The sequence below is a fragment of the Salvelinus alpinus genome, chromosome 16 (assembly GCF_045679555.1).
Source record: "Salvelinus alpinus chromosome 16, SLU_Salpinus.1, whole genome shotgun sequence".
NCBI lineage: Eukaryota > Metazoa > Chordata > Actinopteri > Salmoniformes > Salmonidae > Salvelinus > Salvelinus alpinus.
In genome coordinates, this window is record NC_092101.1 from 26,361,417 (window position 1) to 26,388,922 (window position 27,506).

Genomic DNA, 27,506 nt, shown 5'->3' on the forward strand with positions numbered 1-27,506 from the left:
CAGATGGCCTGGTACATTGTTTGCTGCCTGCACACATTCAGGATGAACTGTTCCAGTGACTCAATATTTTGAAACAAAAACGGACACCTGTAACTAAAGCTGGGAATGTCAATACAATCAAACTAGCAAGGGCAATGATCACAAATCAGTCATAACGGGGCTAATAGGCTAGCACAGGTGTCGAACACAATGCCTGTGGGCATAAATGAGTCAACAGTTGAGTCCTCTACTTAATGAAATTACAACCTGATGCACTAGCATCGGTGAATTCAACTTCAATTGCGCTGCTTTCGTGTCCCGTTTACTGCCTGCAGGGGAGGGAAAGTGTACAGAAACATGCCACAGTCTTGCAAGGCTACCAAAATGTTAAAGTTTGGCTTCGGTTTTTAAAGCTTGACGAATAACCAAAAAACAAAACCTGCAACAAAACACCATGCAAAGGAGAAACATGTAGGCCTATTACAGCAACATTTGAGCAGTAGCTTAGGCTGGCTACTCAACTACAATACATTTTGAGTGCACCATACAGCGACGCTGCATTCAACCACACCGGTGAGCCATGCAGTGCAAAAAAAAATGAAATAAGTTTAAATGTTACTACAACCTATAGCTAGGTTTCTGTTATTTGCAATAATTAGCATCGCAGCAAGCATGGACACTTTTTTTTCTCTTGTTTTAATATGTTTATGCTATATACAGTAGGGGACATTATAAAGGGACATATTTTTTCTAATAAAACAATAGCCAGTTTGGGTCTTAGTTGCACATTTTTTTTTGTAAAAACAAATTGGCTATGTCCGGCCCGCAAACTCGTAGTTGTTTTCAATATGGCCCGTCTGCTGATTGACTCCACGTTTTTAGATTGCTAAATAGCTAACGTTAGCTAGCTAGCTACAGTCCTATTGATCAAACAGCCATGAAAAGGTAGGTTATCTTGCCTTCAGTTGCTTATGCACACCAGCAAGATCAACTAATGCTAGCTAGACATCCTCCCAACAGCTGGCTAGCTGCTGGGAGGATGACATTGGAGTGGGTGAGTGACCAACTTTTTCCCCTCACCGTTTTTAGGTGGCTACAGCTAGAGATTCAGTTGTCATTTTGGTTAGCAAGCAAGAAATGCGAATCACTTTGCTTGCTAAGGCTGAACTTGAACAACTGTTATCCACAGTTAGCATATCTCTTAGTTGTCAATCAGATGTATTTGGCATCGATCAAATTGGCGGGTTTGCAAGTTCCCATTCAGCTGTCAAAACGTAGGTTGGGACAAGCATGCATTGGTAGGCAAGCTGCAGAAGGACGAGCAGGCTACTATTCCCTTCCGTTTATCAGTGCAATTTTGACGGCCAACTAGCTGAAAAAGTGTGAGAGGGTTTATGTATGGTTCCCTTGTTAGATTTTAGCTCATCTCGCTCTGGTCTGGCTAGTGTTAGTTGTCGTTCTTGTTGATGTGCATAAGCAACTGAGGGCAATAGAACCTACCTTTTACATGGTTGTTTGATCAATAGGACTGTGAAGTTCCTAAATGTAGGAGGACACCCGAGGTATTTACAGAAGTCCATTCAGGTGTATTTTGTGGCTTTTGGCGAATGTGTTCTAATGCTCTAAAGTTGCGCTGTTGCTACTGCCTGTAAACACAGTTGAGTTAAAAGTGAATGATGGCAGGCCTGTGTGGCAAATGGCCTATTTGCATAATGTCCTACTGTAGTTCTGATTTGGCTATTGCTATAGAATTTTCAAATGCCTTACTATATGGAATTCCAAACATTCTAGGAATTTGTGAAAATGGCCACATCTAAGTGCTCGCTTGTCCCCCCCAAAAAAGATTCCCGGGGGGGGTTAACAGATTTTAAGATTTCGTGTTGCTTAAAAGGTGATGGATTACAGGCTCAGAGGACAACGCTGTGTGTGTGTGTGTACAACTATACTTGTGGGGACCAGAAGTCCCCATATGAATAGTAAACAAACAAAAACATTTACCAGCTGGGGGCATTTTGTTAGTCCCCACAAGGTCAAATGCTATTTCTAGCTCCTTTAGGGTTAGGGGCTAGGGAAAATAGGATTTTGAATGGGACTGAATTGTGTGTCCCAACAAGGTCAGTTATACGAGTGTGTGTGTTGTGGCTGGGTAAACCGCTTGTGGTCAGAGCGAGAGGCGCAAACTGAATACCTGTTGTGTTTGTGGGCTGACCGCATTGTGTGTTTAAGTTGTTCAGATTCACGTATGAATACACCTATTCCTCAAAAGTCTAAGTTTGAATCGTCTCAAACTTGGATGTCAAGTCTCGTTTGTGCTGGGAATCATGAGCTCGTGTGTGTCTGTTACTGAGGTAGGGAGAGAGTGATGTTTGGAAGACCGTAGGGGTGTCGTTGGGGCCCTGTGGTGGGCAGCACAGGAGCACCCCACTGTGAGGTATAGTTTTGGTTGGCCCCATGCCTGCTGTTATGGCCAGCCAGCTCCACTAGCTGTCTCTGTAGTTTAACTACAGTACCTTCACAAGCCACATAACCTAAAATTGTTGATAAGGATGGGTTAGGGTTGTTGTAGCCACAGTGCTGACCCATTTAAGTCCCTCAACACATGTGTTTCAGGTGAACTGGGAGCCAAGCACTTCTCCCCCCCCCCTCCCTCTCCCCCATATCTCTATCTCTGCCGCTGTCTCTGTGTGTCAGTCAGATGAGTTAGTGCTGTGATTTGCTCTGATTTATCGATTGTTGAAAAACCCTCCGCCTCACGAAACGTTTTCATAACGTCTAGCCCTGCCCTCATTTTGTTTTTAAGATCTGCTTTAGCTGTTAAGACTGTCTATGTGAACTGGCCTATGTGAACTGTGTTGCTGTGCTCATACGTGCATTCCCTATCCCCAGTCATACAGCATTAACAGATGTGCATCCAGAGTGAGCAGAGAGTTTTCCATGGATCTCACTTGACAGCAGAGCAAGACAGTTGCACGTAATTGTGAGTGGCGATATCAACGCTAGCAGACCGATGTTCTAAGCGTTCCAAGCCCCCAGTGTCAGTGTGAGGTTTAGAGTGGTTTCTATCTGATGTCTGGATGAAGGGTTGCGTTGGCTGTAGGATGATGTGGTCAGAGTAGAATTACATTGTATTATCAGGGTTGTTTTTCTTCAAACGACACCATGAATGGAACTTTCTATTAATTCAGAAACAACCCCATTCGCTATCGATTGTCACAAAATGCGTGCGTGTGCGAGTAACATTCAGCCACACACTGTAGAGTATCACCACCTCATAATGTTGACTTATTTATTTAACCCTTAATCTATGCTGGTTAATTTAACAACCATTTCTCATTCTCAGGCAGAGAGGATATTAGGAAACCAAAGCTTAACAGGAGCATGGGTCCACACACACACACACACACACACACCACATCTCTGATCTCTCCATCTGACCTTCTCACTCACTCAGTCACACAATAGAATTATGGAAAAACTACAGCTCGACCGAGATAAGGAAGTTACTCCAGTGAAATACAGTAAATGTCCACTGACTCATTGCTGCTCCCTATATGCTCTTTATTGATCTAGGCAAGTCAGTTAAGAACAAATTCTTATTTAAAATAAAGGCCAAACCCTCCCCTAACACAGACGACGCTGGGCCAATTGTGCACCGCCCTATGGGAATCCCGATCGCCTGTTGTGATACAGCCCGGAATCGAACCCTGGACTGTAGTGACGCCTCTAGCACTGCGATGCAGTGCCTTAGCCCACTGCACCACTCAGGATACTTGAAAGGTAAAGTTTCCATATCCCAATAAAGGCCCAGCAGCAGTGAATGGACATTTACAGTATAGCGGGTTACCTGTTGCTGAGCTCCTGTGTGTAGCTAGTTCCCTTGACGTCCACATACAGCATGTCTGGCTCAGGCTCTGTGTCTGAGGAGTCCTTCTCACTCACACTGTACAGAGTCTCGCTGTACATAAGCCTCAAGGTAAAGCTAGAACGATCTAGATACCAGTCCCCTGGAGAAACAGAGCGTTGCTAAACTCCCCTGATTCTTCTGCATCCAGAAAATAACTGCTAACAGAACGTTCTAACCTCTCCTGCAGAGCAGAGCTCTCCCAGCTGCTCACATAGCTACACAACACAATGCATGGAGTGAGAAAGAGGGGGGGGGGGGGCAGACTGAGACATGCAGCTGCTTACCTAAGTGTGTGTTTGTAAGACCGTATCCTTCAGCAGATGTAGGTGTATTGACAAGCAATCCTCAGTGAGCCTCGGTGCTCCAGTTCAGTCCCCTCCTCAGGCTCTGCTCATCTACACTTCTCCCATCTTACACAGGTGCTCATCTGTCATGTGGTTAGATCTCTGGCGCTTCAGAATCCAGAAGCTTGCTGTTTGAAGCCTGCTGCCCAGCAAAGTCTCCTCTCTGTGGGCTCAGTGAGGCTGGGGTGAGGGTTTAGAGCTGGAGCTCTCTGTCCATGGCTAAACTACCGGTTACTTCTACTTACTGAGCTCTGGTTCCTCAATGTTTTCACAAATGATTGGCTGGAGAGGGAAGGGAGGGAGAGGAGGGTTTGGAGGAGGGAGGCTGTTTTTCCACCTCCTTTTCTCCCTGTCTCTTTTGGTATGCCCCAGCCCACCTCTGATGTCACTGTCTGAGAAAAAGAGAGGGGGTATCAGAAGAACCTCCCCCTAAAAGTAGTTTTTTTAAGGAAAGATGTAGGTAGTTGGAGAAACTTCAAACTGATTTCTTGAACTCTGAACTTACTTTGTTTGGGGTTAGGAACAGCAGACACACGCACAGGTCCAGGTCTGCCCCAGTAACCCCCATCCCACTAGTACTCCAAACTCACCAGCCTCTTTCTGGCATACCCCTCTGTGTGAGTCAGAGACTCCGTCCATCCCTTCCTCCCCAGCCTGTAGTGATAGGGTTCATGCTGTGCCACAGTAATTCTGATGTCGTCGTCTCAGGGTTTACAGCAGCTTCCTTTAGACACTATGTAAGACAGACAGCTGTGCACGAGTGGGTGTTTGTAGGTCACACTACTTTGTAGAGAGATGCAAAGGAGGCTCCAGGTGTATGGAGAGACCCTCTTCCTCACCTCCCCTATCGCTCCCGTTTCCTCCCCTCCTCCCTCCCTCAGCCATATGAGATGTCAGAAAGAGAGCAGATCTACATGTTTTGGAAAGTTTTTTTGGGGGGGTGTCAGACTAGTTGATAATTAAACCCACCAGATGGGGAGTTCTATTCATGTACCACACACTTCCAGATAGAACACTGGAATGAGAAGAGGGGGATCAGGGGAGAGGAGAGGAAAGTAGGAAAAGAGGGACCTTGTTTTACCCTGGGACTTAGTAACTGCTTCCTACTCTTGTCCTAGATTTGTGTGTCCACACACATTCTGGGCAGACTTCACTCTTGCATGACTAACTGTAGTCATCCGTCTGACACGCTATGAAATTACCAGTAATGGCGGTTAAACCTTTGTTGTCTCTCCCGCTCTCTCTCCCATTCTCCTTCCCTATATCTCCCTCCTTTTCTCCCCTTCTCTCTCTGCTTCTAATCAGAGTTTGATGGTATGACAGGCTCTATGTTCAGTGGTGCTGGGCGGGAGATAAATAGAACGGGGATAGAAAGCAGTAGAGAGGAGAATAGAATGACAGATATATGGAGAGGGAGATGTAGGAGACAGTGTGATGGGAGAAAGCGACAGGCAGTTAAATGGTGCTGTAAATTAATCTCAATTTCCAGAGATGGAAACCAGCTACTGCCTTTGTCTCCTAATGATAATATTTATGTAATGAGAGACTGGGAAGCTTAGAGCTGTAGTACTGTCATGGAGAGAGAGACCAAGATAGATGGAGACATCAAGAAAGAGAGGGAGTTGGCTGGGCTAAGAAGAGGAGTGAAGAGCATTTCATTAACACTATACAGTGCCTTCAGAAAGTATTCACACCCCTTGACTTTTTCCACATTTTGTGTTAGCCTGAGTTTTTCAAATTGATCAAATTTAGATTTTGCGTCACTGGCCTACACACAATACCCCATAACGTCAAAGTGGAATTATGTTTTTAGAAATGTTTACAAATTTAATAACAGAATGGAAAGCTGAAATGTTTTTTAGTCAATAAGTATTCAACCCCTTTGTTATGGCAATCCTAAATAAGTTCAGGAATACAAATGAGCTTAAGTGGCATGGACTCTGTGTGCAATAATAGTGTTTAACATGATTTTTGAATGACTACCTCATCTCTGTATCCGACACATTTATCTGTACAGTCCCTCAGACGAGCAGGGAATTTCAAACACATATTCAAACACCGATTCAATCACAGACCAGGGAGGTTTTCCCAATGCCTCACAATGAAGGCACCTATTGGTAGATGGAAAGAAAATAAATCTGACATTTGAGTATTCCTTAGCGCATGGTGAAGTTATTAATTACACTTTGGATGGTGTATCAATACACCCAGTCACTGCAAAGATACTTGCATCCTTCCTAACTCAGTTGCCAGAGAGGAAGGAACCCGCTCAGGTATTTCACCATGAGGCCAATGGTGACTTTAAAACAGTTCCGGAGTTGAATGGCTGTGATTGGAGAAACTGAGGATGGATCAACAACATTGTAGTTACTCCACAGTTCGAACCTAAATGACAGTGAAAATAAGGCCTGTACCAAAAAAAGATATATATTCGAAAACATGCTTTCTGTTTGCAATAAGGCACTAAAGTAAAGCTGTGGCAAAGAAATTAACTTTGTGTCCTGAATACAAAGCATTATTTTTTGGGCAAATCCAACACAACACATCACTGAGTACCACTATTCATATTTTCAAGCATGGTGGTGGCTGCATCATGTTATGTGTATCCTTGTTATCGGCAAGGACGAGGGAGTTTTTAGGATAAAAATAAACAGAATAGAGCTAAGCACAGGCAAAATCTTCAAGGAAAACCTGGTTTAGTCTGCTATCCAACACACTGGGAGACATGCACCTTTCAACAGGACAATAACCTGTTGAGGACAATAACCCACGAGTTGCTTACCAAGATGACATACAGTTTTGACTTAAACCGGCATAAAAATGTATGGCAAGGCTTACAAATGACTTTATAGCCACGATCAACAGCCAACTTGACAGAGCTTGAATAGTTTGAAAAATAATAATGTGCAAATATTGTACAATCCAGGTGTGCAAAGCTCTTAGACTTGCCCAGAAAGACTCACAGCTGTAATACCTGCTAAAGGTGATTCTAACATGTATTGACAAGGTAATCAAGATAAAATCACATTTTTAAAATTATTTTTCTTCCAGTTTTAGAGTATTTTGTGTAGATCGTTGACAAAAAACATCGAATTAAATCCATTTTAATCCCACTTTGTACAACAATGTGGAGAAAGTCGAGGTATGTGAATACTTTCTGAAGGCACTGTATACAGTAGAGTTAACACCATCGCTCAACACTCATGTTTGTGTATATATGAATGACTAAATTGCGTGTGTGTGAGAGTGATCAGAATGTGTGTGTTGACTAAGGAGTAGGGCTTAGTCAGTATGTGGTCTGGAATGACCTCTGCTCCCTGGTGTTGTTTTGAATCATACCTCGGTCAGATGGGCCGTGTCCTCAGTTGGCTGGAACAACAGAGGTCTGAGAAATGGAGAGGCAGGGAGAGAAGGAAAGATTGGTTGGTCTGCAGGGCAACTAATGCAAAGTTTTTCACTGAGTCAGCAGTTTCTGTTTTCTGTTTGCGTTCATGTTTGTGTGTTTGTATGAAAGTAAATGTTGAAGTGATGTTAGTTCCCATGGCGAAGGTACATAAAGATGTCGGCCCCCATGTACTTACCACAAATGCCTTGTTTGCCTAGTTCGCCATGTACATTGCTCTCGTTACACTTTTTTTGTAAAGGCATTAGCTCACTACACATGATCTCAATTCTAGCTCCAAGATGGCGGCAATTTGAAAAAACAACTCGATTGTGCTGTTTTACTGGCACATTGAACCATGTTGCACGCCTTTGTTTAGCACTACCCACAGAGTTCTTAAACTATGATGTCAAATCTGATTCCTCCATCTTTATGCACCTTCGCCATTGCATTTGTTACTCTAGTATATGTTAGTGTTCCAGGATTCTACTTAGCCTAGCATCTCTTGTGTTTAATAGTGTTTACCCATGACTGTCTAAAAGTCAGACTGTTTCCCTCTCTCTCCCTCTCTGTAGGGATGTATCTGTCTGACCTGACATATATAGACTCAGCGTATCCCTCTACTGGCAGCATCCTGGAGAATGAACAGAGATCCAACCTCATGAACAACATCCTGAGGATAATATCTGACCTGCAACGCTCCTGCACCTACGGTACATGCGCGCGCACGCACACACGCACACACCACTCCCTGCTCCATACCATAAGACTATTTTCTCTGTCTTTGTAGATATACCAGTGTTGCCTCATGTCCAGAAGTATCTCAACTCAGTCAGGTACATTGAGGAGCTACAGAAGTTTGTGGAGGATGACAACTACAAGTGAGTAGTGGCTCTGTTACATTAATGGAGTTTGATAAGGTGACATTTATTGGAAGTCATAATCAGGTGTGTTTAGTGTCTGCTTCAGGTGTGGCATGTGGTCCTCATGGGTTGTGTTGTATTCAGGTTGTCGTTGAAGATTGAGCCAGCCACCAGCACCCCTCGCTCTACTGCCTCTAGAGAGGACCTCGTAGGTCCTGACGCTTCTGCGTCTCCTCACTGTGGCCATAAGGGCCCCATTGCAGACGGAACCAAAATCCCTCCCACACCCCCCTCCCCTAGGAACCTCCTCCCCTACGGACACAGAAAGTGTCACAGCCTGGGCTACAAGTGAGTCACCTCAACACTGCGGACTCACTTTAGCTCACTATAGCATCCATTACCCCATCATCGTCTGTATTGTATGCCATAATCACCCCTATGAGCTTTTTGTAGGGGGTTTGCAAATTTTACTGCATTGGTTCATTATCATGTTTTTAATAGTTATTTTGTTTCTCTGTAGTTTTATCCATAAGATGAATACGGTGGAGTTTAAGAGCGCTACGTTCCCCAACGCTGGTTCTCGTCATCTATTGGACGACAGCGTCATGGAGAGCCACACCCCTGCAAGAGGACAAGCTGAGAGCTCAACGCTCTCCAGCGGCATCTCACTGGGTTAGACACACACAACTGTGTTTTGATTCCTGTCTGTTTTATTGAATATTTGAAACATACAATATACTTGCAGTGAAGCAACTCAACAACTACATCACATTAGTCATCTAACAGCCTCCCATCCAGAGCGACACACCGAAGCAACCAGGGTCAACGCCCTGCTCACGGGCACATCAACAGATCTCCCACCAGCCCTTCAAGATCCCCCCCCTACAGTTCCACAAGATCTGCCCCTCAACCATCCAAGACCCGCCCTCACATTCTCTCCCCCCCCCCCTGGGAAAAATAAACACAATAATTCCATTCCCCATCCCCAAACCCCCCCCCCCCAATGCACCAACAACCCACAAAATGAACAAAAGAGAAAAAAAGACAAAGGAAACAACAATGCAAAAAACAAAATACATCAAATCAAGGACAACAAAAATCATAAAAGCAAGGCCAACTGAATATGTTTGAGTGCATGTATGGCACTATATGTGTGTGTGTGTCCGTGTGTGTGCATTTGAAGGAGGGTGTGTGTATATTGCATGTGTACAAACACCTGCACAGCATCAGCCTCAGGCAAAACGGAATTAACTTAAACAACACTGCCCCTCAGTGTCATTCAAACGTACTTTTTGTTTTATTTTGACGTAATTTTTAAAAACGTTTATCTTTGACTGTTATCCTATCCCCCGCCCAGCAACTCCACTCCCACTTGTCTCCAATCCCGCATCCCAACCCTCAGCTTCCTTTAGCCCATCCCACCCATCTCTGCTGGCCACCCTCTTCAGATTTCTATGCACCATATATCTTTCAACTATGCTGTGAATTTGAACATAGAATTTCAATCTGTCTAATCGAATAGAATCCACAGATTGTGAGTTGAAGATAAATTATTTTCCTAAGAGCATTGGTATATTAGTAATTGACTGACCTGGTCTCTCCAGATCTCCTAACACGGAACCCAGACCGGCTGCGCGCGTGCGCCATCGTGCATGAATGTATTTTGTCCCCCTACACCAAACGTGATCACGACACGCAGACACGCAGGTTGAACCAATTACATACATTTTGGGACAGGTCGAAAGCATTAAACATGTATGGCAATTTAGCTAGTTAGCTTGCTGTTGCTAGCTAATTTGTCCTGGGATATAAACATTGAGTTGTTATTTTACCTGAAATGCCCAAAGTCTTCTACTCCGACAATTAATCCACACATAAAACGGCCAACCGAATCGTTTCTAGTCATCTCTCCTCTTTCCAGGCTTTTTCATCTTTGAACTTATATGGTGTTACGAATCCCTTTGGCCCGACAATCTAGGGGTGATGGTAATGGGACCCGTAACACAACTCATGCAAATTATTATAGTGACAATGTAATAGTGAGAACAAAAATAACCACAGACAACTTAATTACCGTCAAACACTAAATGTTTATTTATAAACACACGGTAAATGGGGGGAGCAGGAAAAGGGGCTGAGCGGGACCCAAGGAATGAAATAATAATCCAAAAACACCCCTAAGCTAGACTAGCCTACTTCACAAACAGCTAACTAACTAACCAAAAATACAGGGGGTGGTCCGCCCAGTTCTAACTAGTGTTTATATAACAAAGTTTAACTACGGGTAGTGTAGCCCAAGGGCAACTTGTCTGGTTACCCCCTTTTCCCACCATCAAACAAACACTCAAACACCATTACCAAAAACAATACTCACAGATGGGGACCAAGTGACATGTAGCTGCAAAACACACAAGCGATCTACAGACAGAAGGCATTTACAAAAGAGATTGAGCTGGAGAGAAAACAACTGACAGGGGTTTTAAACCAAGGGAAAGGGACTGTGATTGGGTAAGGGAAAAGGAGCAGGTGTCTTCTGATTAGCGACTGATTGATGACTGATTGGGGAATGATGATGGTCACCTGTGAGTAGGGGAGAAGGAGAGAAAAGAAATACACACAGGATACACACAGAACACTTGTATCCGTAACATATGGTGATTGGCATCTACACTTTTACGACGACAACCGGCAAAACATTTCGTCTTTCAATCACCCACATAGGTATAACCAATGAGGAGATGGCACGTGGGTACCTGCTTCTATAAACCAATGAGGAGGTGGGAGAGGCAGGACTTTCAGCACGATCTGCGTCAGAAATAGAAAGGAGTTCTATTTTAGCCCTTGGCGACTCAGACGCTCGTTGGCGCGCGCAATAATTGAATAACATGGATTTCTAAATTTACTTTGCGACGCTCGCTTACGCGACGTGTCCGGTCTGGTCAGCATGTAACGGTACTATTTCTAAGGTCAATTTTAGATCAATGTTATGCATTTTCAGCCATTCCTGAACCTGTGACCAAAAACAGGCTACCTGAGGGCAATACCAAAATAAATGGTCTATTGATTCTGTATCCTCACAACCAAATCTGAATAGCTTCGACGATTGTATGCCCCAAATATTCAACGTTTTGTTGGTGGCAAGAATTCTATATAATAATTTTAGATGAAAAGCATGAAGTCTTGAATCTTAAGTAAATTTTATATATCAACTCATACACCCTGTACCATGGAATCGGTACATCAAAAATCTCTTCCCAACTATTTTTGCAATCTGTATGGCACAGTTGTCAATATCCTGATCCTCAAATGACACTGGTATACTTTCCTATATATGCTATTTATATTCCTCTGCCAGTTTTGATCCTTTATATTGGGCAGACAGACCAGTTCCCTACCTCCTCCCGCTGCCACCTGCCTCCTCCAGTTTTGGGGTACAATTAGTTGTGATCTTGGATTGAGCAGACCTTCCCATATAATTCTGATAACTCCATGAAATACATAATTCTACCATTCCAATTTACAATATAATTTAAAAACAAAATACACTTTTCAAACATCTTTCCCATAAATACCAGTATTTTATCAACCAGCACATTTGAGTTCAGCCGTAATATTTGTTCTTCTTTCAGGGGGATGAAATTCAAATTGTAGCCAGCTCTGCAATGCTTGTTTGAAAAAGAGAGATACTTTGAAAAAAAGTATTTTCAATTAATCGAAAAAGAGACATGGCAATCTGCATAAAGGCAAAAAGGCCATTTTTAAACAATGGATGCGCTTTTCTTAGTAAATTACTTGAGAACCATTTAGGGTTCAAGTAAAACTTTTGAATAAGTGAAGCTTTTAGAAAGAGGTTTAGTGCTTTTATATTTAATTATCTCAACCCAACCTATTCATTATATAGATAGGCACACTTTATCTTGTCTGGTTTAGCAGCACAGATATATATTTTTTCCTCATGTTTTGAAAAACGAATCATCAGGAGTAGGCAGTGCCATAAAGGAGTTAACTGAGATATGACTATGGAGTTAATCAGGACAATTTTTCCGTATATAGACAGGTATTGTCTCTCCATGGTTGCAGTATCTTGTTTATTTTTACAAGTTATCTATTAAAATTTATTGTGGAGAGCTTAATTATATATTTTGTGATATGAATACCAAGTATGTCTACTTCACCGTCAGACCATTTTATAGGTCAACTGCAGGATAATGTAAAAGTTGTATTTTTTAAAGATCCTATACGTAATATTGTACACTTATCATAATACGTTTTTAGTCCAGAGAAGTCCAGACAAATTATCTTCTATGAGACATTGCAGGGATCTAGCTTGCGGACTTAACATAAAACTTGAGTTATCGGCATACATGGACACCTTTTGTTTTTAAGCCTTGGATTTCTAATCCTCTAACGTTATTTGATATGATTTTAATAGCTAGCATTTTGATGACCATAACAAATAGATATGGTGACAGTGGGCACCCTTGTTTAACCCCTCTTGACAATTCAAAACTCTAAGTAGCCGCTATTTACTATTTTACACCTGGGAATGCTATACATTACTTTTACACATTTTTTAAGAGAATCGCTTAAATTGAAAATATCCAGGCATTTATAAATAAAATCCGGTCTTTGTCAAAGGCCTTTTAAAAATCCGCTATAAATACCAGGCCTGGCTTCTTAGATGTTTCATGATCTGTTATTTCTAGAAGTTGTCGTATATTATCTCCAATGTATCATCCATGTAAAAAATAAAAAAATAAATAATAATAATAATGTCTCAGGATGAACAATACCTGGTAAAACCTTTTTAGTGCTATGCATTTCGTTAGTATTTTTGCATCACAACATTGAAGTGTAAGAGGCCTCCAGTTTTTAAGATAGACTGGATCTTTATATTTGCCATCAGGATCTTGTTTTAATAATAGGGAAATCAGACCTTTCTGCTGAGTACCTGACAGACTACCATTTCTATAGGAGTAGTTAAACAATCTGACAATAGAGCTTTGAGTATATAAAAAAAGGCTTGATATACCTCTACCGGTATGCCATCAAGCCTTGGGGTTTTTCCAAAATGAAAGGATTTAACTTCTTCAGGCTGCAAGCCCGAGACCGGGCACAATATGACAACAGCCACTTCAAGTGCAGGGCGCGAAATTCAAAATATATTTTTTAGAAATATTTAACTTTCACACATTAACAAGTCCAATACAGCATTTGAAAGATAAACATCTTGTGAATCCAGCCAACATGTCCGATTTTTAAAATGTTTTACAGCGAAAACACCACGTATATTTATGTTAGCTCACCACCAAATACAAAAAAGGACAGACATTTTTCACAGCACAGGTAGCATGCACAAAGCCAACCTAACTAACCAAGAAACAACTTCATCAGATGACAGTCCTATAACATGTTACACAATAAATAGAAAAATGTGAATAAACAAACAATAAACAGAAAAATTTGCATATTTGAGGTATAAATCAGTTTTACATTGCTGCTACCATCATAGCTACCGTCAGAAATAGCACCGAAGCAGCCAGAGTAATTACAGACACCAACGTCAAATACCTAAATACTCATCATAAAACTTTCTGAAAAATATATGGTGTATAGCAAATGAAAGACAAAGATCTTGTGAATACAGCCAATATTTCCGATTTTTTAAAGTGTTTTACAGCGAAAACACAATATAGCGTTATATTAGCTTACTACAATAGCTAACACACAACAGCATTGATTCAAGGCAAACGGTAGCGATAGCACAGTTCGACAGATATATGAAATAGCATCATAAAATGGGTCCTACTTTTGGTGATCTTCCATCAGAATGTTGTACAAGGGGTCCTTTGTCCAGAACAGTCGTTGTTTGGATTTAGAACATCGTTTTTCCCTCTTGAATTAGCAAGCACACTGGCCAAGTGGCGCGAAGCTCTCCATCGTCAACAAACACAAACAACGCAACACGTCTAACGTCCCGAAAAAAATTCAATAATCTAATAAAACTATATTGAAAAAACATACTTTACGATGATATTGTAACATGTATCAAATAAAATCAAAGCCAGAGATAGTATTCGCCTATAACGACAGCTTTCCAGAAGGCGATTCCAGGTCCAACTTCGAGCTTTTCAGAAAACAGGAAATGGCGGACACGTCATTCCAAGAGGATTTATTCCACCTCAGACCAAGATAATCACTTCATTTCTTCTCTCACCTCCTCTTGACATCTAGGGGAAGGTGTATGACGTGCATGTATACTAATACGTATCATGCCCATTTATAGGCAAGCCCTAGAACAGAGACCTCGATTTCAGAAATCTCACTTCCTGTCAGGAAGTGGGCTGCAGAATGAGTTCTGTTTCACTCAGAGAAATAATTAAAACGGTTTTAGAAACTAGAGAGTGTTTTCTATCCAATAGTAATAATAATATGCATATTGTACGAGCAAGAATTGAGTACGAGGCCGTTTGAAATGGGCACCTTTTTCCAAGTTACTCAATACTGCCCCTGCAGCAATAAGAAGTTAATAGCCTCAAAGTTCTTCCTCTGTAATTTGGTCTTCGCATTGATCTTTCTGTACATTTAGTTAATTTTCCATTTTTATTATTTGAAAAGAATTCCTTACAGTAATCGTCATTCAGTGGGTGAGGATGAGACGGAAAAGAGAACATCTGCTTAAAATATTTAGCTTCCTCTTTTAAAATATAATTCGGAGAATCATAGATGACTCTGTCTTCAGTAATGAGTTTATGCAAATTATTTGTGTTGGAGATTCAGGAAGAATTTGGGTGCATTTTAATCCATATTCCTTCCAGTTTGCTTTATTTTTGTATTAGATTACATTAGATCGTTCTTGAATAAGTTCCTCCATTTCTTTCTTTTCCTCTCTTATTTTTATCTCTGTAGTATCGTTTTTATGCTATCTGTACGATTAGTTCATGTATTTCCCTTGTTAGTCTTGTCTCTTTAGCCAGAAACTGCTTTTTTATTATTGATGAATATTGAATTGAATGACCTCTGAAGGTACATTTAAAGGTATCCCAAACAATAAGGGGATTTTCTGAACATATATTGAACTGGAAAAATTCAGTTCTGAATTATTCTATCTTAGTTAAAAATAAGTTGTCCTCCAGTAAACTTAGATTAAATATCCATGTGGAAATTATGTGAAGGCCAATTAGATGATGATCCAATCGCATTCTGTCTCCTATTAACTTTTTTAACCTTTGATGCAAGAAAGAAAGAGACAAAGTAGTCAAGATGACTAGCTTAATTTAGTCTCCTCCATGTATATCTCTCAAGTTTTTAGTTTTTTTTAGTCTCCAAATATCCACTCTGTGTTCATAATATTTCTGATTTCCTTAGGGATAGCCCCTTTTTTTCCAATTTTCGCCTAAATGACATACCCAAATCTAACTGCCTATAGCTCAGGCCCTGAAGCAAGGATATGCATATTCTTGGTATCATTTGAAAGGACACACTTTGAAGTTTGTGGAAATGTATGTAGGAGAATATAACACAATGGATCTGGTAGAAGAAAATACAAAGAAAAAAACAAAGTGTTTTTTACCACCATCTTTGAAATGCAAGGGAAAGGTCACAGTTATAGCCATCACTCTGGTTGTAATACCGATAGTGTCCACAGGATGGCAACAGCTTATGTGCTAAGTTTCAGATGGATAACTTGAAGTATGACTCAAGACTTTTAGTGTGAAGTCCCCAGGTACATTTGGGCAAATCGTGAAGGAGACATTCGCATTCATATTCCATTTTTCTGCAAGAATATCGTCAAATCTGTATACAAGTATTAGTACTCATATTATAAGTTCAACATTTGCAAAACAACCAGTTTTCATAACTTCATAACTCTGAATATTCTTATTTTTGTCCAAAATGAAAAGACATGCTGTCGTACAAGGTTAGTAGCTACATTTTACGACATATACATGGTTTCGGGATACTCCCGTAAAGCCCAGCTCATTGGCCATCTAGCTAGCTTTGTTTGACCCTGATTGGTGCTTATTTGACAATACAGTCGTTCAAGTGATCGACGTGCCACGAAGGCGTCGCTCTCTGACCAAATATGGTGGCCTGTAGGATATACTACACCCCTAATAAAATATTGAAGTCTTGTTACCTTCTAGGATCTCTGAGGAATAGATACGAACGTGGTTTGACTCGTTGAAACAACGTTTAGGGTGAGATTTTCAGATCCCTTTCTTTGCAAACTGAACGAGTGGAAATACAAAATTGATCGTGCATGCTATATGGACCTTTTTAGGATATGAAAAAGGATTTTATCTAACAAAACGACACTTCATATCTTTGGCACCCTTTGGATGATAAATCAGAGCAAAATTTCAGAATGTAAGTACACATTTCACCCCCAGAGGTGAATTTATCAAACCTATCGCGGTGAAAAAACTGTTTTGTTGTTAGGAGCTCTCCTCAAACAATAGCATGGCATTTTTTCGCAGTAATAGCTACTGTAAATTGGACAGTGCAGTTATATTAACAAGAATTTAAGCTTTCAGCTGATATCAGACACGTATATGTACCGACATTTGTTGTTTCTCTAAAATCTGTGATTTTGACATTACGCGCTGCATGATTTACAACTGTCCCGTTGACGGGACTCCTGTCCTGAAGTTTGTATCTAGTTATGGTAAGGAGGGAATAAGCATAGCCAGTTATAATTGTACCAGTTTAGCAGATTATAAAAAAGATGATCAGTCTTTATGTGGCTAAAAGAAAAGGAATATAACATATAATGTTTACAGGAAACTCACTCTACATCCTTAGATTAAATTGTTTGGAAAAAGGAATGGGGGTGGTGAAATAATTTTCTGTCATGGACAAAGGAACTCGAAAGGTGTGACGATATTAATTAACAAAAATGTTATACCAATTTATTGAATTTACAGGCAACAAACGATCAAATCATTATGATGGGAGACTATAACAGTGTTAAGTACCTCAATGGACCGTAAAGGAAATCACTCAAACTATCATCACCTTTAATATTCTCAGTCTAAATCGGCCATACTTAGCTCTTGTAACGTTACTGTCATGAGGTATTATGACGGTCAAAATTAGAGATTTCAAATGTCTGATATTTACAATTCAAGAAAACGGGTTCTAGCAATATTTGTTTTATTCCCTTGCCTGTTTGCCTGTGAGCCAATGCCACAGATGTTAGAAAATTGAGTCAAGATATGTGTGTAGTAAATCTGAGTAAGTTGTGTATGATATTGGATGTGATTTAGTGAGTGTGTGATGTCTGGATAAGAGTAAGACTATAATGTGTGATGTCCAAATAAATAATAACCCAGCCAATTTGCATGGTTGAGTGTCTGTGTGTAACATGAAGTATAGCCTTAATATTCAGGATGATAATTGTAATTCATATCATATCACCACCATAGTTGCATCATAATTACCTTTAACATCATTCCTGTCTGTTGACTTTGACAGTAACACGTCTCTGTCTGTCTGCAGGGAGCAGTGAAGGTTCAGAACTCAGCGAAGAGATGTCCTGGCCAGCCTTTGAGAGGTAACAATCTGTACAGACACACACGATGTGAGAAGGTCTTTGACCAAAGCTTAGCCTACAGGCAAGCAGCACTTGCTGCCTTCTGAGCTGCTCTCCTCTCCTAGTCTCTCTCACCGGCTCCATGCTAGTGTGACAGAGGTGTTTTGGTAATGCCTAGGCTTCAGCTCAGTGGGCGAACACAGTCTTGACGTATTGAGGTTCAAACACAGTAACAGGTCACAGAAGCCCTTATGTCCCACCGTCCGTTGATCTGTACCAAAAACAACCGTCCTGAAAGAACCTGAACAACCGTCCTGAACCCAACCCTCACACTTTGCCAAAACGACAACAACCTTAACACTAATCTGAACCTTTACAATGAGCCACGCTGAGAGAACCTGACCTTAACAGTGTTCCGTGCCCCCACCCTGTGCCTGTCCCACCCTGAACAGGACTCGGTTCTATCACTCTCTGGGGCCTGTGACCCGCGTGGCCAGAATCCCCTACAGAGGAGGCCTGAGGCCCAGCAGGTACACACACACATTGCGCCCCTACTCCTCCTCTGTGCCCCTACTCCTCCTCTACACCCCTCTCAACCACCTCTCCACCCTGCCATCTGCTGCCCCCATATCCCACAGCTCCTATCTCTGCCTGGGGCCAGTGTGCTTGTGTGTGTGTGTGGGGGGGGGGGGGGGGGATTGGTTCTTCTATCTTCTAATATAGTATAGTAAAACAAGGGAAATTCTCCCTTGTGGGGACATTTCCCACGTCCCCATGAGGACAAACGCTATTTTAGGGTTAGGGGTTAGGGAAAATAAGATTTTGATTGGAAATTAATTTTAGGTTCCCACGAGGATAGAAGATCATAACGTGTGTTTGTGGTATAATCAGGTGGTGGGCCTCTGTGGGTGATTCTCTGTTAAACCAGACCATTTTAGCAACACTCTTGCTCTCCCTGTATGGCATATCTCACACATATTTTAATGACTTGTTTACTGTTCAAACATTGATATGGGATCGTCAATTAATCATTATGCAATGTGGACCCTGCAGGTTTTGTAAGAGGTGACAGATTCAGAATGTTCTAGTAAGTTTCCAGTGTCATACTGCTGGGAGCTCTGCTCTGTGTCAGTCAGGGAGGACCTGCTATAGACTTCTATTCTAGCTCCATACAGTTATGATGGATTGTGTTCTCTTCTCTCTAATGCTTCACTGGTTTCCTTCTTGCTCCCACTGGCTGCCCTCTTCTTACTCTCTGTGATCACAGCCAGACAGACTCTGCACTGGAACCTCCCAGGAATCTATTGAAAGGAAAATGCATCTGTGGAATTGATTCAAAGCAAACCAAATACTGCTGCTACACAGTTGATTGAATATGCAGATAGGTCAGTTCAGATATTGATTAATGAGGGAACTTCCCTGCAGATTCCGACTGGCCATACTTCAGACAAAGTGCTTTTCCTATTCCTGTGAGTGCATGTCTGTTTATGTCCTTGTCATGGTGTGTGCGTCTGTTTGTGTGTGTTTCTGTATGAGTATGTGTGTGTTGTAACCATGCTGTGTTCTGCTGTAGCTCGGCAGAGTCTGAGGAGTTAGCGGTGCACCTGTACCCTGGAGCCGTCACCGTACAGGGAGTCCTACGACGCAAGACTGTCCTCAAGGAGGGCAAGAAACCCACGGTGAGAACATACATCACCACACACACAGAACATATTGTACGTACAGACAGAAGGAACACCAAAACGTGTACTGTACAGACAGAGAAGGACATACACACACACACCCACACAGCCAGCCATCTGTTTTGTCAGGGTTGTCCCTGTAGCTGTGTGTTGATGGTGAGAGCCCAGCAGTGCTGTAGAAACACTCTCAAGACTTAACAAAATAGTATACCTCAGAGACTCATAAATACATTCAAACCACCAGCTCCCTTTTCTCTTTATTTCTCCCTCTCTCTCCCTCTCTTCTGTTTCTCTGCCCTTTCACTGTGCTACCCCTGTTCTCCGTGCTCTTTCTCTTCCCTCTCTCCCTGCTGTATCTCAGCTGTCTCATCTATTGCTGTCATCCTGACTGTTATTTGTATTTAATGAGCTTCTCTCTGCTGTCGCTCTGGGATGGAAACTCACCTGGACATGGTTATATGCCTGAGGCTGGCAGAGCTGATATAAGGTTACGTAAGGGTGGCATAAGGTTTACAGTAGGTGACATAAGACCTGTTTTCTTTGATATAACAACTTCTCGGTCTCTCTGTATGATTCCCTCTTTCTCTTCTTTTGAATATGCACGCGACACACGCACAGTCAAAGCCACACTCCATTAGTCTTTTATTACTCTGTGAGCCTGTATTTCCTCTCAGCAGGTCTCGTTTAGAGCAGATATTTTATTCTCCAACCAACCAGGCCTGGAAAAACCTCATACTCTCTCTCTCTCCGTCCCTCCGTCTCTGTCTTGCTCTACATCTCACTTGCTCCATATTTACTTCTTTGTCCATGTCTCTCTGCTGAAGCAAACAAGCGGCAACAGAATTATATCTGTAGCCAACATAACTCACAGATTTCCACGATAACATAAATGTATATTTGCGTCTGTACTGGTCTATGTAGTAGCCTAAACTCGGTCTTCAATAATGGACTACTGTTATAAGCATATCCTATTGATTTATGTGTACTGTATGTTGCCCTGAAACTAGTTTTATGTATTAGGTGTATCTTTAAAGTTGTATTGCATTGATAGACTGGTGTAAGTGACTACTGCGTATGACCTATAAACCCTGACCTCTGACCCCTGTGTGTATAGGTAGCGTCGTGGACCAAGTTCTGGGTGGCTCTGTGTGGAACTCAGCTCTACTTCTACCCTGCCAAGTCCCTAAAGGCCACAGAGAGAAAGCATGTAAGTCTCTCTCAGCCCTCCCACTCTACACCTCCCTCCCTCCCTCATACCATCCCCTTCCACACACTCTGGGTCTCCAGACCTGGCTGTTGCTGCCTCATTGTTCCAGTGTGATAAATCCAGCAAGCAAATGAAGCAAAGGGAAAGAGGGAGGGAGCAAGAAAGTGTGTGTGTGGCCAGTATCAGTTTGACAGGGTAACGGTACTCACACAGCAGATTTGAAACTGCACAGGAGCTCAGAGGAAGGGGAGAGCGAGAGGAATGAAAAACTAGTGGAGCGCCTGATGAAGGGATGTTGTCATGGGCCTAGGGGCTAGCGCAGTGGGAGGGGATGGAGGGATTTTAAGAGTGGAGCAGCATCTGGTAGCACTCATTGGATAATGAGACCAAGGATATAATCCTAGTCCTCTGTGTCACTCGCAGGGTAATGGGAACCTCGTGGCAGGGAAACACACACATACAGCGCCATCTTCCCTACAAACTGAGTGCAGTCTGCAGAGACAACTGTTTTCAAACTCTCACAAAAAAAAAAAAAATCTGTAGTTTGTGTTAGGTTTCAGAAATAGTACTTATATAAGTACAGTATACTCGTATAGGACTATAAGAATCAGCAATAATATCAGAATGCTCTCTCCTCTTCTTTTCTTCTCCCTCTCCCTTCTCTCCTCTTCTTTTCTTCTCCCTCTCTTTTCTTCTCCCTCTCCCTTCTCTCCTCTTCTGTTCTTCTCTTTTCTCTTCTTCTCCATCTCCCTCCTCTTCTCTTCTCCTCCCTCTCCCTTCTCTTCTCCTCCCTCTCCCTTCTCTTCTCTTCTCTTCCCTCTCCCTTCTCTTCTCCTCCCTCCCTTCTCTTCTCTTCCCTCTCCCTTCTCTTCTCCTCCCTCCCTTCTCTTCCCTCTCCCTTCTCTTCTCCTCCCTCCCTTCTCTTCTCCTCCCTCTCCCTTCTCTTCTCCTCCCTCTCCCTTCTCTTCTCCTCCCTCTCCCTTCTCTTCTCTTCCCTCTCCCTTCTCTTCTCTTCCCTCTCCCTTTTCTTCTCTTCCCTCTCCCTTCTCTTCTCCTCCCTCTCCCTTCTCTTCTCCTCCCTCTCCCTTCTCTTCTCCTCCCTCTCCCTTCTCTTCTCCTCTTCTCCCTATCCTTTCTCTTCTCCCTTCTCTTCTTCTCCCTCTTCTCTCCTCCTCCCTTCTCTTCTCTTCTCTTCCCTCTCCCTTCTCTTCTCCTCCCTCCATTCTCTACTCCTCCCTCTCCCTTCTCTTCTCCTCCCTCTCCCTTCTCTTCTCTTCCCTCTCCCTTTTCTTCTCTTCCCTCTCCCTTCTCTTCTCTTCCCTCTCCCTTCTCTTCTCCTCCCACTCCCTTCTCTTCTCCTCCCTCTCCCTTCTCTTCTTTTATTCTCCCTATCTCTTCTTCTCCCTCTCCCTTCTCTTCTCCTCCCTCTCTTCTCCTCCTTCTCTTCTCTCCTTCTCCCTATCTTCTCTTCTTTTCCCTCTCCCTTCTCTTCCTCTCCCCTCCCTTCTCTCTTCTTCTCTTCTTTTCCCTCTCCCTTCTCCTCCCTCTCCCTTCTCTTCTCTTCTCTCTTCTCTCCTCCCTCTTCTCTCCTCCCTCTCTCCTTCTCCCTATCTCCTCTTCTTTTCCCTCTCCCTTCACTTCCTCTTCTCTTTTCTTCTTCTCTCTTCTTCTCCCTCTTCTCTCTTCTTCTCTCTTCTTCTCCCTCTCTTCTCTCTTCTTCTCCCTCTCTTCTCTCTTCCTCTCTCCTTTTCTCTTCTCCCTCTCTCCTCTTCTCTCTTCTCTCCTTTTCTCTTCTTCTCCTTCTACCTTCTCTTCTTTTCCCTCTCTTATCCTCCCTCTCCCTTCTCTTCTCTCTTCCTCTCTCTTCTTCTCCCTCTCTCCTCTTCTCTACTTTTCTCCCTATCTTCTCTTCAGTTCAAGTCATCTAGCAGTAAGAGTGTGTGTGTCGTGGGGTTAATGGCCATCATGGCAGACGACCCTGAACATCCTGACATCTTCCTGCTCACAGACTCTGAACATGGTGAGACTGACTGACTTTGATTGACAGTTAATCAGCCAATCACATACAGACAGGATTGTTCTGCCAAACTACTTATCTCCTTTCCTCAGATGGTCTGGATGTCCTTAGTGTAAATCCTCAACACACCCCATACATACTCTCTCTCACATGCACTATACACCCATATTGTATGCAAATGTGATCACATGCATACACACTTATACACGTGTGTACCGACACACACAAACACACACAGGTTCCTGTCTGTCTGACCCAGCAGTATCCCTGTCTGCTATGTGTACTGCATGCCTGTCATATTTGACCGTCTGTCTTTTTCTCCCTACACACACACATATATACACACACATATATACATACACAGTCTAAGTCTCTGTTCTCATATGTTCTGTATTGCGGCAGCTTCACGGCTCCTGCTGTACACAGATGGGGATGGGAGACTGAATCCCAGTTCTTTGCTACAGTGACATCTTGTGACCGTGTGTCTCTGTGTTTCCTAGGTAACACCTATAAGTACCAGGCAGGGAACAAAATGAACGCCCTGCTGTGGTTCAAACACCTCAGTGCTGCCTGCCAGAGCAACAGACAACAGGTAACAGACACACATACACACACTCACCCACACATATACCCACACCAACTAGCCCTCACACTTTTCTCTCTCTCCAGGTGCCAGCCAATTTGATGTCCTTTGAATGAGTGCTGCTGAAGAGGACAGAACGATAGAGAGATAAAAGAAAGGAATAGGGGAGGAGATGAGAAGGAGGGTTAGTGACTTAGCAGCAGGAGCTTTCACTGCCATGACCCCTGACCTATACACCCTGACCCCAGCCCCACGGCAGCCCCCCCGCCACCACTGCCTTAACTTAAGGAGCCGTGTGCGTGCAAGTGTGTATGAGTGTGTTGAAGCAGTGGTTAATTTGGCTGCGTAGATTACTGAATGGGGAACTACACCACTTCTCCTTTCTCGTTGTCTCCGTAGTTTTTTCCAGTGGACTATCAACCTCGTGGAACTATTGGATGTCTCCTCTCCTCTTTCTTGGGATGGATGGACATTATTTATCCTTTATCCTTGTTTTTCATCACTCCCCCTCTTCTTGACACACCGAGGTCTGGTGGAAGACAGTCTGCACTTTGTAGGGCAGGACTCTCACACACAACAACACACACACAAACAACACTGGACTGGGATTTTAAACACTTTTCTTTATCACACTTTGACTCACACACACAAGACCCCAATGGTGTCTTCACACACTTGACATTAGTTGGGCTCACAAAACTGACATACTTTTCGCTCATTCACATATGCACAAATGTACACACAAGCACACACACTCGGACAAGGGGGAGTGAGCGTGTGATTGCAGCATTGTGAATATGAAGGGCTCTGATTCTCAATCTATTCCAGCAGAATCTACTCCCACACACACGTCCTGAATGTCTTCAACTGTTTTATATTCCAGAGCCTCCCCTTCTCGGGCCTATGTATGTGAGCACGTATGCTAGGTCACATCACCCATACCATAAACCCAGTGTCTAAGCTTTCCTCTATTCCACTGTTATGGACCCACTTATATCTCTTTTAGAAATAGGCTTTTGGGTTATTCTCTGGACAGCTGTCTGTGCTCTGTCCACTTGTTAAGGCTCTAGATTCCCAAGAACACACACACACATTAACACTAAAGACTTGAAAGCTGTGAAAAGGTGAACGATAGAGCAGGGTGAAAGATGGGGGAGTGTTGAAGGGATACTTGGGGATTTTGGTGATGAAGCCCTTTATCCACTTCCCCAGAGTCCGATGAACTCATGGATACCATTTGTATGTCTCTGTGTCCAGTATGAAGGAAGTTGGAGGTAGTGTCGCAAACCAATGCTAACTAGTGTTAGCACAATGGCTGGAAGTCTATTGGTATCTACTAGCATGCTAACAGATACCCATAGACTTCCAGTCATTGTGCTAACACTAGTTAGCATTGTCTCACAAAACTACCTCTGACTTCCTTCATACTGGACACAGAGACATACAAATGGTATCCATGAGTTCATCGGACTCTGGGGAAGTGGATAAAGGGCTTCATCACCAAAATCCCCAAGTATCCCTTCAACACCAGACAAATGATTTTATCTCAACTTGTTGTTTTGTTGTTGCTTTAACATGAGTGGGAGATTCAGGTCCTGAGCTAACCTGCTTCACAACTCTTGAGTGTGTGTTTTATACACACACACTGCTGCAGACACACACATTAAGCTATCTGGAGCCATTCAGAATTCATTTTAACGATGTTGTTTAGTGTTTTAGTTTCCTTGGTGTGTTGGATGTATTAGCAGTATTACCCTGTAGATGACATGCACATGTCTAGCTTGTTTTAATTCTGTTACATTTCTGTTACATTTCATTTTTGGTTTCTTAACTATTTCTGACAATTGTGTACCTTTTTTTATTTGTTTTTTATTTTATTGTTGTAGTTTTTTTTGTTTTCCCACCTGTGAGTTTCTCACATAGGAGTACGGTACAGACCTACTACACTCTAAGGCAGAGTTCCCTGGCAGCCTCTAGACCTTTCCCCTTGGTCCATACTCCTGGCATCTTCACAGGGGTGTGCCAATGTACCAAGCACATTTTAATTCAGATTTGGGAGCAAGTGTTACAATTAGAACAAATTAAATGAATATGTTTTTGGGGAATGGAGGAAGGATGGTGTAGTAACATATATTCTGATACTAGTCATCTCAGAAAGGACTTAACGCTTTAATAGTGATTTATCCTACATTATAAACTGGGTGGTTCGAGCGATGAATGCTTATTTGGCTAAAGCCGTGGTATATCAGACTGTATACTGTACCATGGGTATAACAAAACATGTATTCGTACTGTTCTAATTACGTTGGTAACCAGTTTATAATAGCAATAAGGCACCTTGGGGGTTTGTGGTATATGGCCAATATAACACAGCTAAGGGCTGTATCCAGGCACTCCGTGTTGCGTCTTGCATAAGAACAGCCCTTAGCCATGGTATATTGGCCATATACCACACCCCCTCGGGCCGTATTGCTTAATTCTCTCCTGTCTCTGTCTGTCTCAACTTGACAGTCAGGTTAGGTCCTGACTTGTAACAATGATTTACATCTCCCATCTGTTCCTATAGCTATGTTTATGTCTCTTTTAGTTAGTATGTCTATTGTCTACACACAATCGGGGGTCCAGCAAGTTCGCATAACATTCCTCACACCTCAAACTGACACTGTACTCTAGCAGCAAGAGACTCCATCTCCCATGGGCCTAGTGCGGCAGCCGTTGTCTATTAGGTCCTCTAGAGGCTGAGCTAATGGGAGTAGATAGGTAGAACTTATCCCTAACCACTGATATATAGGGTCAGACTTTTATTCACCCCCTAATGGTTAAGGTTAGGATTGGGCTTGGTGTAATCTGATCCTAGATCTGAGGCTAAGGGCAACTTCTACATACTCCATTTCAATGACCTACAGAGGCTCATTTCAGATGGTCAACTCCTCAGCTCCTGGTAGTTATCCCAACATGACCCCACACACACATCTACAGCATCAGCTCCATTAACAGCTACGCTCCAGCAGGGCTCTGTCATACACAAACGAGTGGATGAGGAAGCCAGAGAAAGAAAGAGGAATGAGAGAGGTAGTGTCAGTGGTACAAAGGGATGAGAGAGGAAAGTAATAGTATGAGTGTGTAAAACCTCCTTTTTTTTAACCTTATTAGGATTAGATAGGCAGAGCCTCTAGGCTGTCATTTCCTCACTGTTGAGCAGTGGGTAGAGCTCTGTGGGAAGTTGTATGGCATATTCTATGTGGAGTGAGTATGAACAGAGAGTTGAATGAATCTAGTACAGATGGTGGGGTGTAGTGAACTCTGATGCAACAGGAGCTGGACAGCGACGCAATCGGACAGAAGCTGCCCACAGAATACAGGCAGAGGCGAAAGCAGTCTGTTTCCCCTCTGTTGTCCTCTTTTCCACTCCCATCTCTTGTTTCCTCTCACATCACTACTCCCCTTCACCTTCTCTTCCTCCTCTGGGCATAGAGGGCTTCAATGCAAGATGAAAAGGGTGAGAGATGAAATGCAAGAAAGGTATTCTCCCATGTTAGTGTAGTGTCAAACAGGGCATGAGTGATGTTTGCATGTATACCAGTGTCATAACTAACTTACTATTATAGGTAAAGGGTTAGGAGTGCCCTTGAGCTTTTACAATCTGTTAGGGTGGGCCTTCTGTTTCTGAGAACTTTCTGAATGTCAAAAAGGTTTGTGAGGTTTCCACATTGTAACCAAAGTTTACAAGGTTTCTGTGTCTATGTACAAATGCAAAACCGTGTGTACTGTCTGAGTGAAGTTGCTTTTTGGATTTGTCTGCAGCTCTCATTTTTATTTTCCTTTACAGTTCAGCTGAGGTGACTGGTTTACACAGCAGGGGGGTGCCGTGGTGTTGTGTGCGCGCTGTAGGAATGGAGAAGTTGCCCGTAGCCGTAGTTCAGCATATTCCCTCCAAATCCTAATTTTAACCATAGGGAAAATGTATAACTGATCTTGGATCATTGTCTAGGGCGACATCTACCTACTAT

The 27,506-nt window shown here is 42.6% G+C and overlaps 2 protein-coding genes across 6 annotated transcripts in view; one reads left to right on the forward strand and one right to left on the reverse strand.

The window, feature by feature from the left end:
- The window catches only part of angptl1a (angiopoietin-like 1a), a 43,526-nt gene extending 38,943 nt beyond the window's left edge, over nucleotides 1–4,583 (reverse strand). Inside the window, exon 1 of the mRNA XM_071345649.1 lies at nucleotides 4,168–4,583. The gene's annotated coding sequence lies outside the window, so the exon portion shown is untranslated. The remainder of the gene's footprint in view (nucleotides 1–4,167) is intronic.
- Nucleotides 1–24,856, forward strand: part of ralgps2 (Ral GEF with PH domain and SH3 binding motif 2) — a 151,108-nt gene extending 126,252 nt beyond the window's left edge. For 3 of the 5 annotated variants that reach the window (XM_071345644.1, XM_071345645.1, XM_071345648.1), the window contains 11 exons: nucleotides 8,185–8,322; nucleotides 8,400–8,490; nucleotides 8,617–8,820; nucleotides 8,993–9,144; nucleotides 17,974–18,028; nucleotides 18,460–18,537; nucleotides 19,581–19,686; nucleotides 20,804–20,896; nucleotides 22,811–22,916; nucleotides 23,414–23,505; nucleotides 23,583–24,855. In XM_071345644.1, the coding sequence (XP_071201745.1) occupies nucleotides 8,185–8,322; nucleotides 8,400–8,490; nucleotides 8,617–8,820; nucleotides 8,993–9,144; nucleotides 17,974–18,028; nucleotides 18,460–18,537; nucleotides 19,581–19,686; nucleotides 20,804–20,896; nucleotides 22,811–22,916; nucleotides 23,414–23,505; nucleotides 23,583–23,612 (1,145 nt within the window). In that variant the 3' untranslated portion in view covers nucleotides 23,613–24,855. Of the gene's footprint in view, nucleotides 1–8,184; nucleotides 8,323–8,399; nucleotides 8,491–8,616; nucleotides 8,821–8,992; nucleotides 9,145–17,973; nucleotides 18,029–18,459; nucleotides 18,538–19,580; nucleotides 19,687–20,803; nucleotides 20,897–22,810; nucleotides 22,917–23,413; nucleotides 23,506–23,582 lie in introns of all 5 variants that reach the window. The other 2 variants (XM_071345646.1, XM_071345647.1) reach the window with 2 other exon arrangements.
- The last annotated feature ends 2,650 nt before the right edge of the window (nucleotides 24,857–27,506 follow it).